The sequence below is a fragment of the Dendrobates tinctorius genome, unplaced genomic scaffold, assembly GCF_039654945.1.
Source record: "Dendrobates tinctorius isolate UK_male_01 unplaced genomic scaffold, ASM3965494v1 ptg000156l, whole genome shotgun sequence".
Lineage (NCBI taxonomy): Eukaryota > Metazoa > Chordata > Amphibia > Anura > Dendrobatidae > Dendrobates > Dendrobates tinctorius.
The window spans coordinates 4,930,144-4,945,458 of record NW_027361823.1 but is presented as its reverse complement, the minus strand read 5'-3'; the positions used below and the strand labels follow the sequence as shown (position 1 = coordinate 4,945,458).

The 15,315-nt window shown below is 44.3% G+C and overlaps 1 protein-coding gene across 3 annotated transcripts in view; it reads left to right on the top strand.

Annotated features, from left to right (window-relative positions):
* Window positions 1-14,522, top strand: part of LOC141051285 (hexokinase HKDC1-like) — a 117,110-nt gene extending 102,588 nt beyond the window's left edge. For 2 of the 3 annotated variants that reach the window (XM_073548167.1, XM_073548166.1), the window contains 3 exons: window positions 4,656-4,811; window positions 9,095-9,328; window positions 14,194-14,522. In XM_073548167.1, coding sequence (XP_073404268.1) covers window positions 4,656-4,811; window positions 9,095-9,328; window positions 14,194-14,371 — 568 coding nt within the window. In that variant the 3' untranslated portion in view covers window positions 14,372-14,522. The remainder of the gene's footprint in view (window positions 1-4,655; window positions 4,812-9,094; window positions 9,329-14,193) is intronic. The other variant, XM_073548168.1, reaches the window with a different exon arrangement.
* The last annotated feature ends 793 nt before the right edge of the window (window positions 14,523-15,315 follow it).

The window sequence follows — 15,315 nt, the reverse complement described above, 5'->3', positions numbered from 1 at the left end:
TCATGGGCAAACCTCTGGATGTTTGCGTCTGGCAGGTTAGGTTACCCGAACATAACCCAAATCCAGACCCAATTCACTTAAATGGGGGACCCGATCATCCAGTGTTTGCCTTGTTGTGAAGTCCATGACAGCAGGGCAAACACTGCCTCTGTTCAGCAGTAAAATCATTACCACAGGTCAGAGAGCCACTGATCCCACGCTGTCAGATGACAGCGTGAGCCTGCAGTTGTGACTGGACGGACATAAAAATATTACTAGTATTGGTAGATGGTACTACTACTACCATCAGCCTATGCCTGCTACTGCTAATAACAGCGTGAGCAGGTGCTGGCTGATGTGAGTATTCATCATCCGGCAACTGTGCTCTAAATAAATAATAAAAAAAACAGCATGGGTTTTCCTGTATTTTTGATAACCAGCCAGGCAAAACTGACAGCTGTTGGTTTTAGCAAGGCTGGTTATCAAGAATCACGGGGTCCCCATGCTGTTTTTAATTATTTAAACAAATGGCCCCCCCAGCCTAAAAGTAGCAGCCTGCAGCTGCCCATAAATTGTGAACCTGACAAGTATTACCTCCTTCCCATCACCACAGGTTACATGGGAAGAGCTGGGCATAGCACAAGAATTGGAGCATCTAATAGATATGCCTTTTCTGGGCAGCTGCGGGCTGCTATTTTTAAGCTGGAGAGGCCAATATCCAAGGCCCCTTACCAGTCTGAGAACACCAGCATAATCTAGATCCTGATTCCATGGAAGTGTCTCTAGCTCCGTAGTTTGCTGCAGTTTCAATACAATCAGTTATTTATCAGTAGAACATTATCATTGCAGGACTAGGTGTCATGTGCTATGCAGTCCAGCTAATCCTTGTAATCCTGCCCCCAGTACTGATTGGCATCTTGTCAGTGTACACAGGAAGCTGACAATCAGTGGTGTGGGCAGGGTTATACATAGTTCAGAAGTAATGATAAGTGAACCTGGTACAACTCCCCACCTCTGCTTGCTGCCTGTCATCTGCTGCTTTACCATGTTGTAACACATTTTAATGTGCCTGCTAAATCTTTGGTATAATTCATTTGTTGCATTGTATTTAATACTTACTGCTTTATATTCATGACTGGGATCACTCTAGAAGTTATTTAGTGGAAAGTGCTATAGCATATAAATGTGGCCAGGTCTAGTGTCTTTGATCATCTAACCACCCCCTGGTGTGCTGGCTCCAGCTGCCAAATCCTCCCAAACCAGCTCCCACAATCCATCTCTCTTGAACCTGTAGCGTGGCCTATATATTTAGTAGCATTCTAAGGGATGCACGCAGTGTGGGGTGCTTGCACGCGTATCCCCTCAGCAAAGCATCACATTAGCTTAGCATCCAGAAGAAGCAGTTATTCCATGACAGTTGCTCAGTGGTCCAAGGTGTTGTTTTCAGATGAAAGTAAATTTTACATTTCATTTGGAAATTAAGGTCCCAGAGTCTGAAGGAAGAGTGGAGAGGCCACAATCCAAGCAGCTGGAGGTCTAGAGTGGTTTCCACAATCAGTGATGGTTTGGGGAGCCATGTCATGTGCTGGTGTAGGTCCACTGTGTTTTATCAAGCCCAAAGTCAGCGCAGCCGTCTACCAGGAAATTTTAGAGCACTTCATGCTTCCCTCTGCCGACAAGCTTATTGGAGATGGAAATTTCATTCTCCAGCAGGACTTAGCACCTGTCCACACTGCCAATAGCACCAATACCTGGTTTAAAAACAACAGTATCGCTGTGCTTGATTGGCCAGCAAACTCACCTGACCTTAACCCCATAGAGAATCTATGGGATATTGTCAAGAAGAAGGTGAGAGACACCAGACCCAACAATGCAGATGAGCGGAAACTGCTATCAAAGCAACCTGGGCTTCCATAACACTTCAGCAGTGCCACAGGCTGATCGCCTCCATGCCAGCCAGCATAGATGCAGTAATTGATGCAAAATGTGCCCCAATCAAGTATTGAGTGCATTTACTGAACATACATTTCAGTAGGCCATCATTTCGAATTTTAAAATAATTTTTCAAGCTGGTGTTTTAAAGTATTCTAATTTACTGAGATAATCACTTTTGGGTTTTCATTGGCTGTAAGCCATAGTCATCAACATTAACAGAAATAACCATGTGAAATAGATCACTCTGTTTGTAATGACTCTATATAATATATGAGCTTCACTTTTTGTATTGAAGAGCTGAAATAAATTAACTTTTTGATAATATTCTAATTTTATGAGAGGCACCTGTATGAAGGCATTAAGACTCTATTCACATGCCTGACACTGAGGCATCCCATTACGCCAAGTCACAAGTCCTTTAAAAAGTTATTCTCAAATACTTACATGGGTAAAATTGCAAGGGGCTTGCTAAAGGAAGCAAAAAATCTTGCCTGTGTTTGCAGCAACCAAGAGAGTAGAATTCAGGCAGCAGGCAGAGAGACCATACTACTTGCCTGAACTGTTAACCACTGTGTACCCCTAATCAGCTAACTTATGGCAACCCCTTTAACTTTCAGGCACTATAAGCCCTAGTTTGACATTATTAGGTAAGGTTCACACCACCCTCGATTATGTAAATCATAATCTTATCACTCACTCACTGACTTGCATGGCCAAGTGCGATCCCAATATTGGATCAAACTTGGACATGTACCGTACATGGGTCCATAGAATAAGATTGGCCTGAGTGTGATGTCATAAGTAGAGATGAGCGACTTTGCCATTTTTTGGGTCGAGTCGGGTTTCATGAAACCCGACTTTCTCAAAAGTCGGGTCGAACGAAATCGGCCGATTATCGTGAAAAGTCGACGGCCGACTGAAGCATGAAACCCAATGCAAGTCAATGGGGAACCAAGGTTGGCAGGGAGTGGAGGACAGGAAACACACCTACAGTGCCCATTTTAATGCCAAAAACATCAATTCTTATTACTTAAGCTTATCAACTTTAATTTACTTTATAATAATAGTTAGGCATTGAAAACTGGGGGTTATTTGGCTAAAGTTGTGGGGGGGTAGGGCTGGCTCAAGATTTTCGTGGGCCCAGGGCCAAAGAGTGTCAATGGGTTCCTTTAACACATGCCACAATTCATGATCCTCTGATATGGCAGAAAAATAGCGGTATAGTACAATGAAAAATACTTCACTTCTTACATCTCATGACTGATATCCATTTTAAATTCTCCAATAGCTCCAAAAACGGACAGTGTATTACTCCATACAGTATTATGGCCACCGCATAGTGCGCTATACAGAGTTAAAAGGCCCATATATTTCTCCATACAGAATCATTGGTCCAATATAATATTTGGAACAGTATATGATGAGCTCCACATAATGCTACAGTATATGTTGGTCCCCATGGATGAAGCTCCACTGTGTTATGGGCCCAAATAATGCTCCATATATAATGGGCCCCATTTCTAATGCTCCAGTGCATAATGGGCCCTGTAAATGCTGCTCCAGTGTCTGATGTCCACCTTTGGAATGCTCCAGTGTATGGTGGCCTCATATATCATTCTTCAGAGTATAGTGCTCCCCAAAAATAGCTGTCCCAACATTGAAAACAATTAAATAAGTCTCCTCGCTAGGGAATCCCTGTACTAGTCTGGACTCCTCGTCGTCCCCATCTTCCATCTCACTGCACTTGGACTGTTTAGGCAGAGGGCGTACATACGTGATGTTATCGCGCTCTCTGACCAGAATGTCACTGTCAGGAAACGCGGAAGATGTCACGGCGGTGGAGCAGGGAGAGGTAAGTATTTCAACTTTGCAAGTGCTGTGATCCTGAGCAAGCAGGGGGGCCCACTCGTTGGCGACGGCACTGGCACAGGGCCCCTCATAGTACGGCGGTGTGTCTGACGGCAAGCCCTCCCACCGGCAGAGACACATTTGCGTACTATGAGGGGCCCTGTGCCAGTGCCGTCGCCCATGAGTATGCCCCCCCCCACCTGCTCAAGGAACCTGCACTTTCATCTGCACCTTCCTCTTTGCCACCTCGCTCTCCACGCTCCCGTTCCCAGTAAGCCTTTGCGAAAATGCCCGCCATGGCGTCCGTTCTCGCGGGATCGCAAAGTCTCGCGGTCATTCGCGCGACGTCATCGCGAATTACTGCGAGACATCGCGATCCCGCGAGAACGGACGTCATCGCGGGCATTTTCGCAAAGGATTACTGGGAACGGATGTGCGGGACGTCGGAAGGTAAGAATAACACCATTTTTTATTTTTTTTTACATTCTATCTTTTACTACTGAGGCCGCATAGGCGGCCTCAGTAGTAAAAACTTGGTCACACTCGTCAAACACTATGTTTGACGAGTGTGACCAACCTGTCAATCAGTTCTCCAAGCGATGCTACAGATCGCTTGGAAAACGCTAGCATTTTGCAAGCTAAATACGCTTGCAAAATGCTAGTTTTTCCACAGGAAAATCGCGGGAATTTAAAATGCGATTTTCCCGCGGAATGGAATTCCGGAATTCTCGCGGTAATTTCCGCGAGAGTTCCGGTACGTGTGCACTTAGCCTAAATGTTGAATTTATATTCTGTATATGTAAAAAAAAAACAACCATGCCATGCACTGAATAGTTCCAATCTACTTGTTCTGCAGGCAACAATTAACTAATTTCTGTGTATATTTCATACAGATATGAAAAGATGACCAGCGGGATGTATCTGGGGGAAATTGTGAGGCAGATCCTGATTGATCTTACCAAACGAGGCCTTTTATTCCGAGGACAGATTTCTGAGCGGCTGAGGACGAAAGGAATATTTGAAACTAAATTTCTGTCTCAAATAGAAAGGTTGTATGTCTTTGGAGACCTGGTACAGACTAAGGCCGGGGTCACACTGGCGAGGAATACGGCCGAGTGAGAGGCGCTAAAAGCACGCATTAGACACGGGCCAATGATTCTCTAATGGGGTCCCTCGCACCAGCCGTATATTTCTCATCCGTATTCTACGCTCCGTGCCAATCGCAGCATGCTGCGATTGTCAGCATACTACGGCCGTAGTACGCCAATGCAAGTCTATGGGTGCGCAAAAAATACGGATTACACACGGACCACACATGTGACTTGCGAGATATACGCACCCGGTGTCTTTTAGCAAAGCCGGCAATTCAGTGCGCTATACAGTAAACTCACACTGACAGGTTTAATAAAGAAACGAAAGAATAGATATAGACAGATAGAATACATATATATATATATATATATATATATATATATATACATTCTATGTGTCTATATCTATTCTTTGGTCTCTGTTAGAAACCCTGTCATAGGGCTCCATTATATGTCCATTTTGCAAGCCTGCGAGAAAATCTCGCCATACGGATGCCATACGGATTACATACGGATGCTGACATGCGCAAAATACCCGACCACACCTTGATTACGGATGACATACGGAGCACTGTTTAGGGGCCATTCATCCGTATTACGCATGTAAAATACTGACCGTATTTTGCGTTGGTTAGTGTGACCCCGGCCTAATAGCCAATATCTAAAAGTAAAACTGCACCTTTAAAAGGCATGTTTAATTAATATACTATGGAAAGAGCATTATAACATTGATTTGCTAAGCAATTCTGGTGCAATTTTTGGCTTACACGTACTGAACAATATGTATTACATATCTAAGGCTATGTTTACACAGAGCTGTTTTAAAGCAGAAAAATCAGATGACGTTTTCAAGAGAATTTCACATCAGTAATCTACCATGAAGGTTGTTTTGCAAGGTTTTTAGATAAGACACATGTTTTAAACAGTTTTCAAGTAATTATGGAGCTTTTTTGTTTTTTAGCCTTCAAAGTGACTTCATAGTGTCAAGTTTAGAGTGTGTTCCTCAAGGAAATCAAAGACATGACATGTCAATTTTTTTTCTCCCTGAACAAGGTTTGACTGTAGGTGTGCAGTTTGGAAAAAAAAAAAAAAAAAAGCTTTACTTTACTCCATCTGCTCAGATACAGCATTAAGTTTCCACCACTGCTCCCGGTGTCTGTTATTGTCTGCAGCATTGATGTAATCTCAATAACACTGCAGCTCTGATCAGCTCATGCTGTCTACTCGAGTAGTCACTTATTGGCTGCAGCGGTGTCGACGTAAAGTCAATGCTGCCAACAATAGCAGACACTGGGAGTAGCGCTGGACCCGGGGAGGGTGAGTAAAGAAGCGTTTAAAAAAAAAGAACTGTAACTAGAAAAAAACATTATTGTGTGTGTGTCTTATTGAAGTGGATTCCTCCTGGAACAAGCCTGAACAGGCACTGCCAAAGCGCCACTAAAAAAGTGAGCATAATGCATAGCAATATAAAAACGACATTGCTGTGCACGCATTCAGTTCTTTATTATTCCTCTTAACAACTTCAGGGTTTGGAAATCGTGAAGCAATTAAAAAAAGTAACATGTTCATTCTTCGGATGGCTTCTGCTGCTCGCTTTGGACAACGTATGCTGTTTGCGATAAAGACCGCTGGCTTCACCTAGGAAAAACTCTGAGACTCCATAGGTGTCTTAAGGGTACTTCACAGATTTTGTGACGCTACGTGTGACACGCAGCGGCGACCGGGCCCCCACTGCGAACTCGCTGATCATGCTCGAATGTCTTGGGCCATTTTTTGATCGTCGGTGTCCCGCTGGCGAGCATGCATCGCTGTGTTTGACGGCGTAGCAACAACGAGCGACCTCGTTGAAGCACGTGTATCGAGGTCTGTATCGTCAGAATAGCTGCTGTGTGACAAGGTCCCAACGACCGCTGAGGATCGCCGTATTGTTGCTGCGTCGTTGAATAGATCTGCCTGTCTGACAGCTAAGGGTGGTTTCACATTAGCGCTTTTTAAGCGCACGCACGGCCGGGGGTAGCTCCGCCCCCGAGCCGGCTCTCTGCCCGGCGTGCCCGCCCCTTGCTTGTCGCGACGCCTCCTAGCGCACAGCGGCGCCTGCGATCGGCGCACCCTATCTTTAGCATAGGGTGCGCAGATCGTGCGCAGGCCGTGCGCTAGTTGCGCTTTGACCTGCGCTGCGCACTTTTGACGGTGCGCCGTGAGCGCCAAAATCCGAAAAGTTTGATTTTGGCGCGCACGGCGCACCGTCAAAAGTGCGCAGCACAGGTCAAAGCGCAACTAGCGCACGGCCTGCGCACGATCTGCGCACCCTATGCTAAAGATAGGGTGCGCCGATCGCAGGCGCCGCTGTGCGCTAGGAGGCGTCGCGACAAGCAAGGGGCGGGCACGCCGGGCAGAGAGCCGGCTCGGGGGCGGAGCTACCCCCGGCCGTGCGTGCGCTTAAAAAGCGCTAATGTGAAACCACCCTTACTAGCGATCATGTAGCGACATATCAGCGATCCTTACCAGGTCGTATCACTCTCGGAATCACTGGAGCGTCACTATGTGTAACGGGACCCTTACAGACAACTGCATGTACCCTTAGGTAATGTTCCCACAATGAGTTTTTTGACACTGCATATTTTTGCAGCTTCAATACCCCAGTGTCTTACGGTCCCCGCAAAGTGGATGAAATCTATAGAAATTTCATGTCCACTGTGCTTTTTTGAATTCGTCATAAACTGACCTGCGGTGAGTGTTTCCAATCCGCAATGTGTCAATTTCTCTTGCGGGTACACTGAGTTATGTGTGGAATTTCCCCATAGATTTGCATTAGATGCAAAAAAAACAGGTAAAAAAAAACATGTGTTTTCAGTGCTTTTCTGCAGTTGAAGCTAATTAAAAACGCATGGAAACAGCACCTAAGTTTTTAAATAAAGTTTTGTCAAAGCCAAATATCAGGAAGTATCAATTACAAATCACCTTTATTTAAAGCATGACATGCCAAAAAGACACAAAAAAGCAGCATAAAAAACGCAATTAAAACATTTAAAAAAAATGAATGAAGAAGCGCAAGTAACCTAATATATAAACGGTGCAGAAATTCTGGAACTTCAAAAACACACCAAAGACTCATCATGGGAAAAAAGTGTTTTGTTTTTTTTAATGTGATTTTTTGGGGCAGATCCACTTCAAAATCCATATAAAAAACTGTATGTGAATGTAACAAGGTGGCACGGGGTGGTAGTTACGGGCGAGTCCACTTAAAGTCACAGTCCACAAGCACCCCGACCCCTTGCACATGAAACACAAACTAGCTAGATGCGATCCCAGGCGATTTACATCTTTTCCACAGTGACTACAGCAAGGGCAATAAGGATCCAGGAACACAGCTATAATCCAACAGGAAAACTATTTATTTTGGAATAAACGATATAGGTAAAAGGTGAAAAAAGTAGTCGCAGCAAATCTTATAAAACTTCCTGCTCTTTGCCTATTACTCTTCACCATATCAACAGCAGCAATGGTGGCAGCAATAGTGACAGTCCACAGTGAGAATCCTTAGGGCAAAGTCACATTGGCGAATTTTTCATCCGAGAATCGGATCGTAAAACTCGCACTGGCTGTCCGCTCTCCTGACCTGAGCTTGACAGCTGCATAGTAATCCATCATGCTGTCATTCTCAGGTCAGGAGAGGTGCCGGCCAGTCCGTGCTATGCGATGCGATTATCGCAGGAGAAATTGGCAGTGTGACTCCAGCCTTAAGCCGATTTCTGGAAGCTTATAGTCCTCGGCGGGGCACTATTCATTCCCAGCGCCCGTTCCTGCTGCCCGCAAGTCCATGAACATATCCTTTCTCACTTTACGTGTGAGCCAAACAGCGGTCATTGAATAGCCAGTTAAGAATGGCCGACCACACTTCCAGGTGCACAGAACGATCGTTAATACAATCATTCTATGTGAATAGAACATCATGTTCACAACAGCACGTGTCCTGTTTACACAGATCAATGGTTGTTAAGAAAGCTTAAAAATAATTTCACCTGACAAACAAGAATTTTGCTGTATTTATGACTGTCTGCCTCCTTAAAACAGCCGATAATCGGCATGCAAGTATTCCTGGGCACACTCCCGATTATTGGTCAGTGAAAATGGACCCACTCTGCAAGTGGCCTAATCTTTTAAGTGATCAAGGAACTCCTCTACTTATCTGTCCATTTTGTACATATTTTTCATTGATCATTACTTTTTTCTTTACACAGTGATCGTTTAGCTCTTCTCCAGGTCCGGAAGATCCTTCAACAGCTTGGTTTAGACAGCACATGTGATGACAGTATCATTGTGAAGGAGGTCTGTGGTGCAGTGTCAACAAGAGCAGCAAAGTTATGTGGAGCCGGCTTGGCTGCAGTTGTAGATAAAATCAGAGAAAACCGTGGTCTGGACCATCTTATAACTACAGTTGGTGTTGATGGGACTTTGTATAAATTACACCCACAGTAAGTTATTCTAGTAATACAGTAACAGTATAGATCCAATAAACTACATGGGGATCGAACCCAAGACAAATCATAAAATGCTCTATAAATGATCTGTACCGCCTGCATCTATAATACCTATTCTGAAACTTAACAAAGTAGTCAAAGTAGTTAGTACTGGCTCCGTCTGTGACACTGAGTCACTACTCATGGACAAGTAGTGAAACAGGGTAGTCAGGAGGTCTGAGGTCTGATACTAGGAGGGCTTGTAGTACAGAGGGACAAGTAATAGTCTTGGGTCAAATGCCAAGAGGGTATGTCAAGATAAGGGGATAAAACAAATGGATAGTCAGGTACTTGGGTTCAGAGAGCATCAAGAGCAAAAGGGATAACACAAGCAAGTAGTTATGACAAATCTTATGTCCAGCAACAAGATCAGCATGAGCCTGGATGGCTGGGCTTTCTCTCACAAAACTGAAAATCCAGCACACTCCAGATCCCATAGGGTCGCTGAGCTGTCAGTCAAAGTGTCCCTAGGCCACAGTGAATGATGAAACTGTGACACCGTACTACAATACCTATCTCACTTATACTGTTATTTTGTGGATTTCTTTTAGACAACCCCAACAGACCCAGCATACTGAGAGCAGAGTGGTATAGATTTTAAAGGGAACCTGTCAGCAGGTTTTTAGATTACAAAGTAACATCATCACAGTAAAATACCTGTAATGATGAATATTTATATAGGGTACTTTTAAATTACAAGTCCATGTCTCCGTTGTCTTGTTGTAATCCATTGGCAAATTCCTATGATGAACTCACAAGTGAAGGGGCTTGGCCTGCACTTACAGCTCCTCTGGCTCTCTTCCTCTTTCTCCTAACGGTGTCGACCTTCTGCCAGCGATTGATAGGCTCCACATGCACTATAATGTTCTGATGACGCATGCACAGATGCTTCCCGGAAATTACTGCGCCTGTTCCTCCATCACCTGCCATTTTGTGATCAAGATAGTTGTGTAGTCCATGAAAAAGCTGTTAGTACAGGAAGAAAATCTGTAATACTTAAATATTAATATTACTGGTTTAGGAAGTGCCACAAAATCATCAGCAGCTATTATTGTATTACAACACCAGAACCTCCTAAAAATAACACAAAAATTTTCTCCATACAAATTTGGAGCCACCCCTAAATCAGATTGTCCATTGAGGAGGGGTACAGAGTTCAAACAACGATGATTTTTTTCCACTAGAAAACAATGGGATTTGAACAGGTAAAACTTGTTAGCATGTTTTTTGTGGATGGCCAGCAGCAATGTAGCCATTTTGTGGTTCTATTTCAATATGAAGTATATAGTGTCACACAGTTGTCAGCGGTTGTTTTACAGACTGTTTGCACAGGCTGACCCACTTCAGATGCACGCTGTAATAGATCATTCAGCGCACATAGGCTGGCAATGTTGTCTGTAGGGCAGGTCCTGTTTACTTAGGACAATGCACTTTCGAGATAGATAATTTTTTGTGCAAACCATAAGACCATTTCACCCAACGAGCAAGTGGTGACTGGCAGCCTGTTTAGACTGTACGATTATGTGACATCCGTCTGGTGTGAGTCTGAGCTGCAAGAGAGACAGCACCCCAAGAAACCCTGAGACCCTTTACCCCTATACAGGGATCAGGAATTACAGCGGAGCCCAAGGGGTAGCTGCCTATTAGAGCAGCGGACCGGAGCAGGACGGTCGCCAGAAAGGGATAAATAAACAGGACCGAAAGCGTAGTCATGAGTCCAAGTCAAAACCGGGCGGCAGCAGAGGTACAAAATCGGCAGGCTGAAGCAGAGTCAAAATCCAGGCTAAGGTCAGAGTCATAAACCGGGAGAGCAGCAGAGGTACAAAATCGGCAGGCTGTAGAAGGGTCAGAAATCCAGGCTGAGGTCAGAGTCAAAATAGCAATTTAAACACTAGCACACTGGGGAAACCAAGACTATATGTGGCGGCCTGCAGGACAGGCTCCAAAGTATTTGAAGGATAAGGCTATCCCTCACAGGCTCACAGCCTGATGACCTCATCTGGATAGACCCCAGAACCAGGCCAGATGGCGATGCACCAACCCCTTCACCTCTGACAGAAGAGCGAAGCCTGCGCCCACCAGATGCCTGCGCAGGAGCCCCTTCTCTGTCACCACCATCACCCACAGGAGAAACACGGCGATGCCCAACGACAGAGGCATGCGTCAAAGGAGCGGAACCACATGAGGACATAGCCCTCCTATCGCCGGCACCACCAGTCGAAGGAGTCCGGCGCCTCCCCGTGGCCGAGGCAGGAAGAGCAGCCCCCAAGTCCGATGGCGACGTGACAGTACCCCCCCTTCTAAGAGGGGCCTCCGGACCCTCAAATCTCGGTTTGTTGGGATGAAGGAGATGAAACTTCCTGATCAAACCCTTGGTATGAACGTTACTGGCAGGCACCCAGGACCTTTCCTCCGGACCGTAGCCCTTCCATTGCACCAGATACTGCACGGATCCTCTCACTAAGCGGGAGTCAAGGATACCTTGGACTTCGTATTCCAAGGCACCCCCGACCAAACCAGGAGGAGGAGGGGACTAGACAGGATGAATCGGAGAGCGGTACAATTTGAGAAGGGACTTATGGAATACATTAGGCAGTTTAAATGATTGAGGGAGTATCAGACGAAAGGCTACTGGGTTAATCACCTCAATAATTTCATATGGACCAATGAACCTGGGACCCAGTTTGGCAGACGGCACTTTAAGCTTAATATTCCTGGTAGAAAGCCAGACTTTGTCTCCAACTCCCAGGTGCGGGCCCTTGGATCGCGTCTGTTAGCAGAAGAAGCTTGTCTAGCATGAGCCCCTTTTAAGTTTACGTTGATTTCTGACCAGATAATTTTTAACTGATGTATTGATCTTTGTACCCCAGGGAGCTCTGACATCTTAGCAGAGACTGAACCAAAGCACAGGTTCAGCCCATGATTACAGAAAAAAGGGGTAGTTCTTGATGTACTCCTGGTACTGATTATTCATGGCAAACTCTGCTAATGGCAGGTGTTCCGCCCAATCGGACTGATGCTCAGAGACATAACAACGGAGATACCGTTCAAGAGCTTGGTTGGTGTGCTCGGTTTGACCATTGGTTTCAGGGTGATAGGCAGAGGAGGACAATTCAATTCCAATCCGTTTACAGAACGCCCTCCAAAATTTCGAAACGAACTGGGTATCCCTGTCGGACACAATATTCACAGGAGCACCATGCAGTCATACAACATGAGTAATGAACAGTTTGCTCAGGGTCTCGGAATTAGGTAGTCCAGACAGAGGAACAAAATGACACTGCTTACTGAATCTATCCACCACCCAGATACACTTCTTCCCTTCAGAGAGCGGTAAGTCAGTAATAAAGTCCATGGAGATGTGAGTCCAAGGACCCTCAGGGGTAGGCAAGGACTGGAGCCAGTTGAGGTGGGAATGGAGAAAGTGAATTCCTGTGTAGCACCTGAAGGGTTAAAACAATTCCCGACAACAGTTTTGACGTATTTGAGGGGTGCGGTTTTAAAAATGGTATGATATCACTTTTGGTGAGTTTTCAATACGCAAGTCCCTCAAAGTCCACTTAAATCTAAATAGGTCCAAGTTTGACAATTTCAACATTTTTAATTGTTTTGTCAAATTTTCAATATTTTCATAAATATATGCAAATCATGCCAGCCAAATTTTACCACTACTATGAAGAACGATATTTCATGAAAAAAACAATCTCAGAATTACTGGAATATGTTGAAGCGTTCCTGAGTTATTACCACATAAAGTGACTGTCAAAAGTTTCTATGCAAGAAATACGTTTTGTCCTCTGTACCCACCCCGTTACCACGATCTCCGGTCATTGTGGATGGAAATTAGGAATTTCAAAGCTTGTTGATTCTCGATGAGTTTGTCGGTCGCTTCAGTATCTTGTACGCTGCAAGGAATACAGTCCTGAAGAGAGGATGTGAGTACTAGCATCAGAACTGATGTTCATGCAGGGAGGCTGATCTGGTCTTTTCACGTGGCACACTCTGATAAACCCGATTCTTTTAGCAGTACAGGGGTTAATCTGCTCAGTTGAGAGCTCCTGGAAGCTTTCCTGCATTAAGGCTCTCAGCTGTGCACTGTAAGCCCCTCACATCTCATATAGAATCTGGGTCATGGCTAGCACTGATTGTCAGACCTAGTTTTTGCCTCATGGCTGGAGGTTGTTAGAGGTCATTATTGGAGAAGGCCTCTGGTGGATTTATCTGTGACTGTTGCTAAGTTTTGAGTGTGTGGTTATTCATTTTCTTCTCATATTTTGGTTTAATCCCATCCTCCACTCCACGTGCATTCCTCTGTTATATGTGTGAGTATATTTGTATGTTTGGTATTTTTCTTTACCGTTGTTCACATTACCTTGTTCATCTGGTTGGTGTATTATGGTACACTTCTATTCTCTTCTTCACTGGGTGGGGGAAGGGTACAGACTGAGGGCGAATTCAGTAACGGCAAGGTACGTGGCCTCGGCGCCTTCACCATCAGAAGTAATCTGGAGAACAGGGTGAGTTAAGGTGTCCCTAGTGTTAGGGACAGGTAAGGACCCTTTGCTCTTGCGATACCAAATAACAGAGTCAAGACAGTTGGCCAGTTGGCCTAGTGTTGGCCAGATTTCAATCATTTGGTCTGGTCGTTACGGTCAAAATTGCCTTGGTCACTAATGGGATAAATGTACATATAAAACATAATACATGCATATTTATTTATATTTGGCTACAACTTGTTAACTGTCTGAGATAAAGAATATTCAACAGATTTAATTTCAATCATAACTTCCAGACATGTTTGTTCTTTCTTGTTCTTATAGTTTCTCTAGAATCTTGCAGGAAACTGTGCAGAAATTGTCTCCACAATGTTTTGTGACATTTATCCTCTCTGAAGATGGCAGTGGGAAGGGAGCGGCGCTAATTACTGCAGTGGCCAAGCGGTTGCACAGTCAAGAGGAAGAACACAAGAGTTATAAATGTTTTACTAAAAGAGAATGATCGAAGGTGCTCATAAGTTTAGGATGATCAATAAGATCACTGCATTGCACACTATGATAATGTGTTAAAGCGTGACAACACCTTCAGACTTGCATTGTTTTTATATTGTTCAATTGCTTCCAAAATGCAAAATTAAACAACTTTCTACCTAGCCCTTGTTAAAAATCTCATACCATTTTACTGGTGTAGCGTCTGTGTAAATCCTTCACATAGCCATCTGTCCTGTTGTGTCTGATAAACAACTGACTTCTGGTGTCTTTCTTAGCTTTCCCCTTCTGTCCTTTCAGTGTTAGAAATACTAGCATGGAGGGGAAGATGGTTGAACACAGCAGATCAGAGTATGGATAGTTAAGAAAGCATGCAAGACTTCTGTGAGGGCAGGTTACATGTGCAAACACAAAGCAGACTGCAGAGGAAAGGGGAAAGATCATATAGGCTGTGGATTGGTGTAGAAAAAAAAGGCGATACGACTCTGCAGTGGAAGAAATAGAGAAATCACACACTCTTCAGCTTCCGTGTCTTGTCTAAACAATGGAAATATAAGAATTTGATTATGCTTTCTTTTGCAAACCATTGTGTAATATGTTACAATGCATTTGTGTGCTGTTTCTCTCAGCAATTCCTTGAAAGAATGCAGCCTTCCATAAATTCTATCAATACTCTGTTTTAAACTAAAACACAGACATTTTGTTAAATAATATAGGCCCAACGTGTTAAGAGATTTGTAGTTTCCCAATGAGTCTCAGTTAACTCCATTAGGAATAGAGAACGATGCTGACACTGGTAACGGTGACGTCTTACGGGGATAAAACCCCCAACACCTCCACTCAATCCCATTAATTGAGGAAACGGACAACAAATTCTTTGGAATAATGATGGCCACAGCAGCCTTTATTTAAATAACACACAATGAAAAACTATTGAAAAACTATTGAATAAAATAA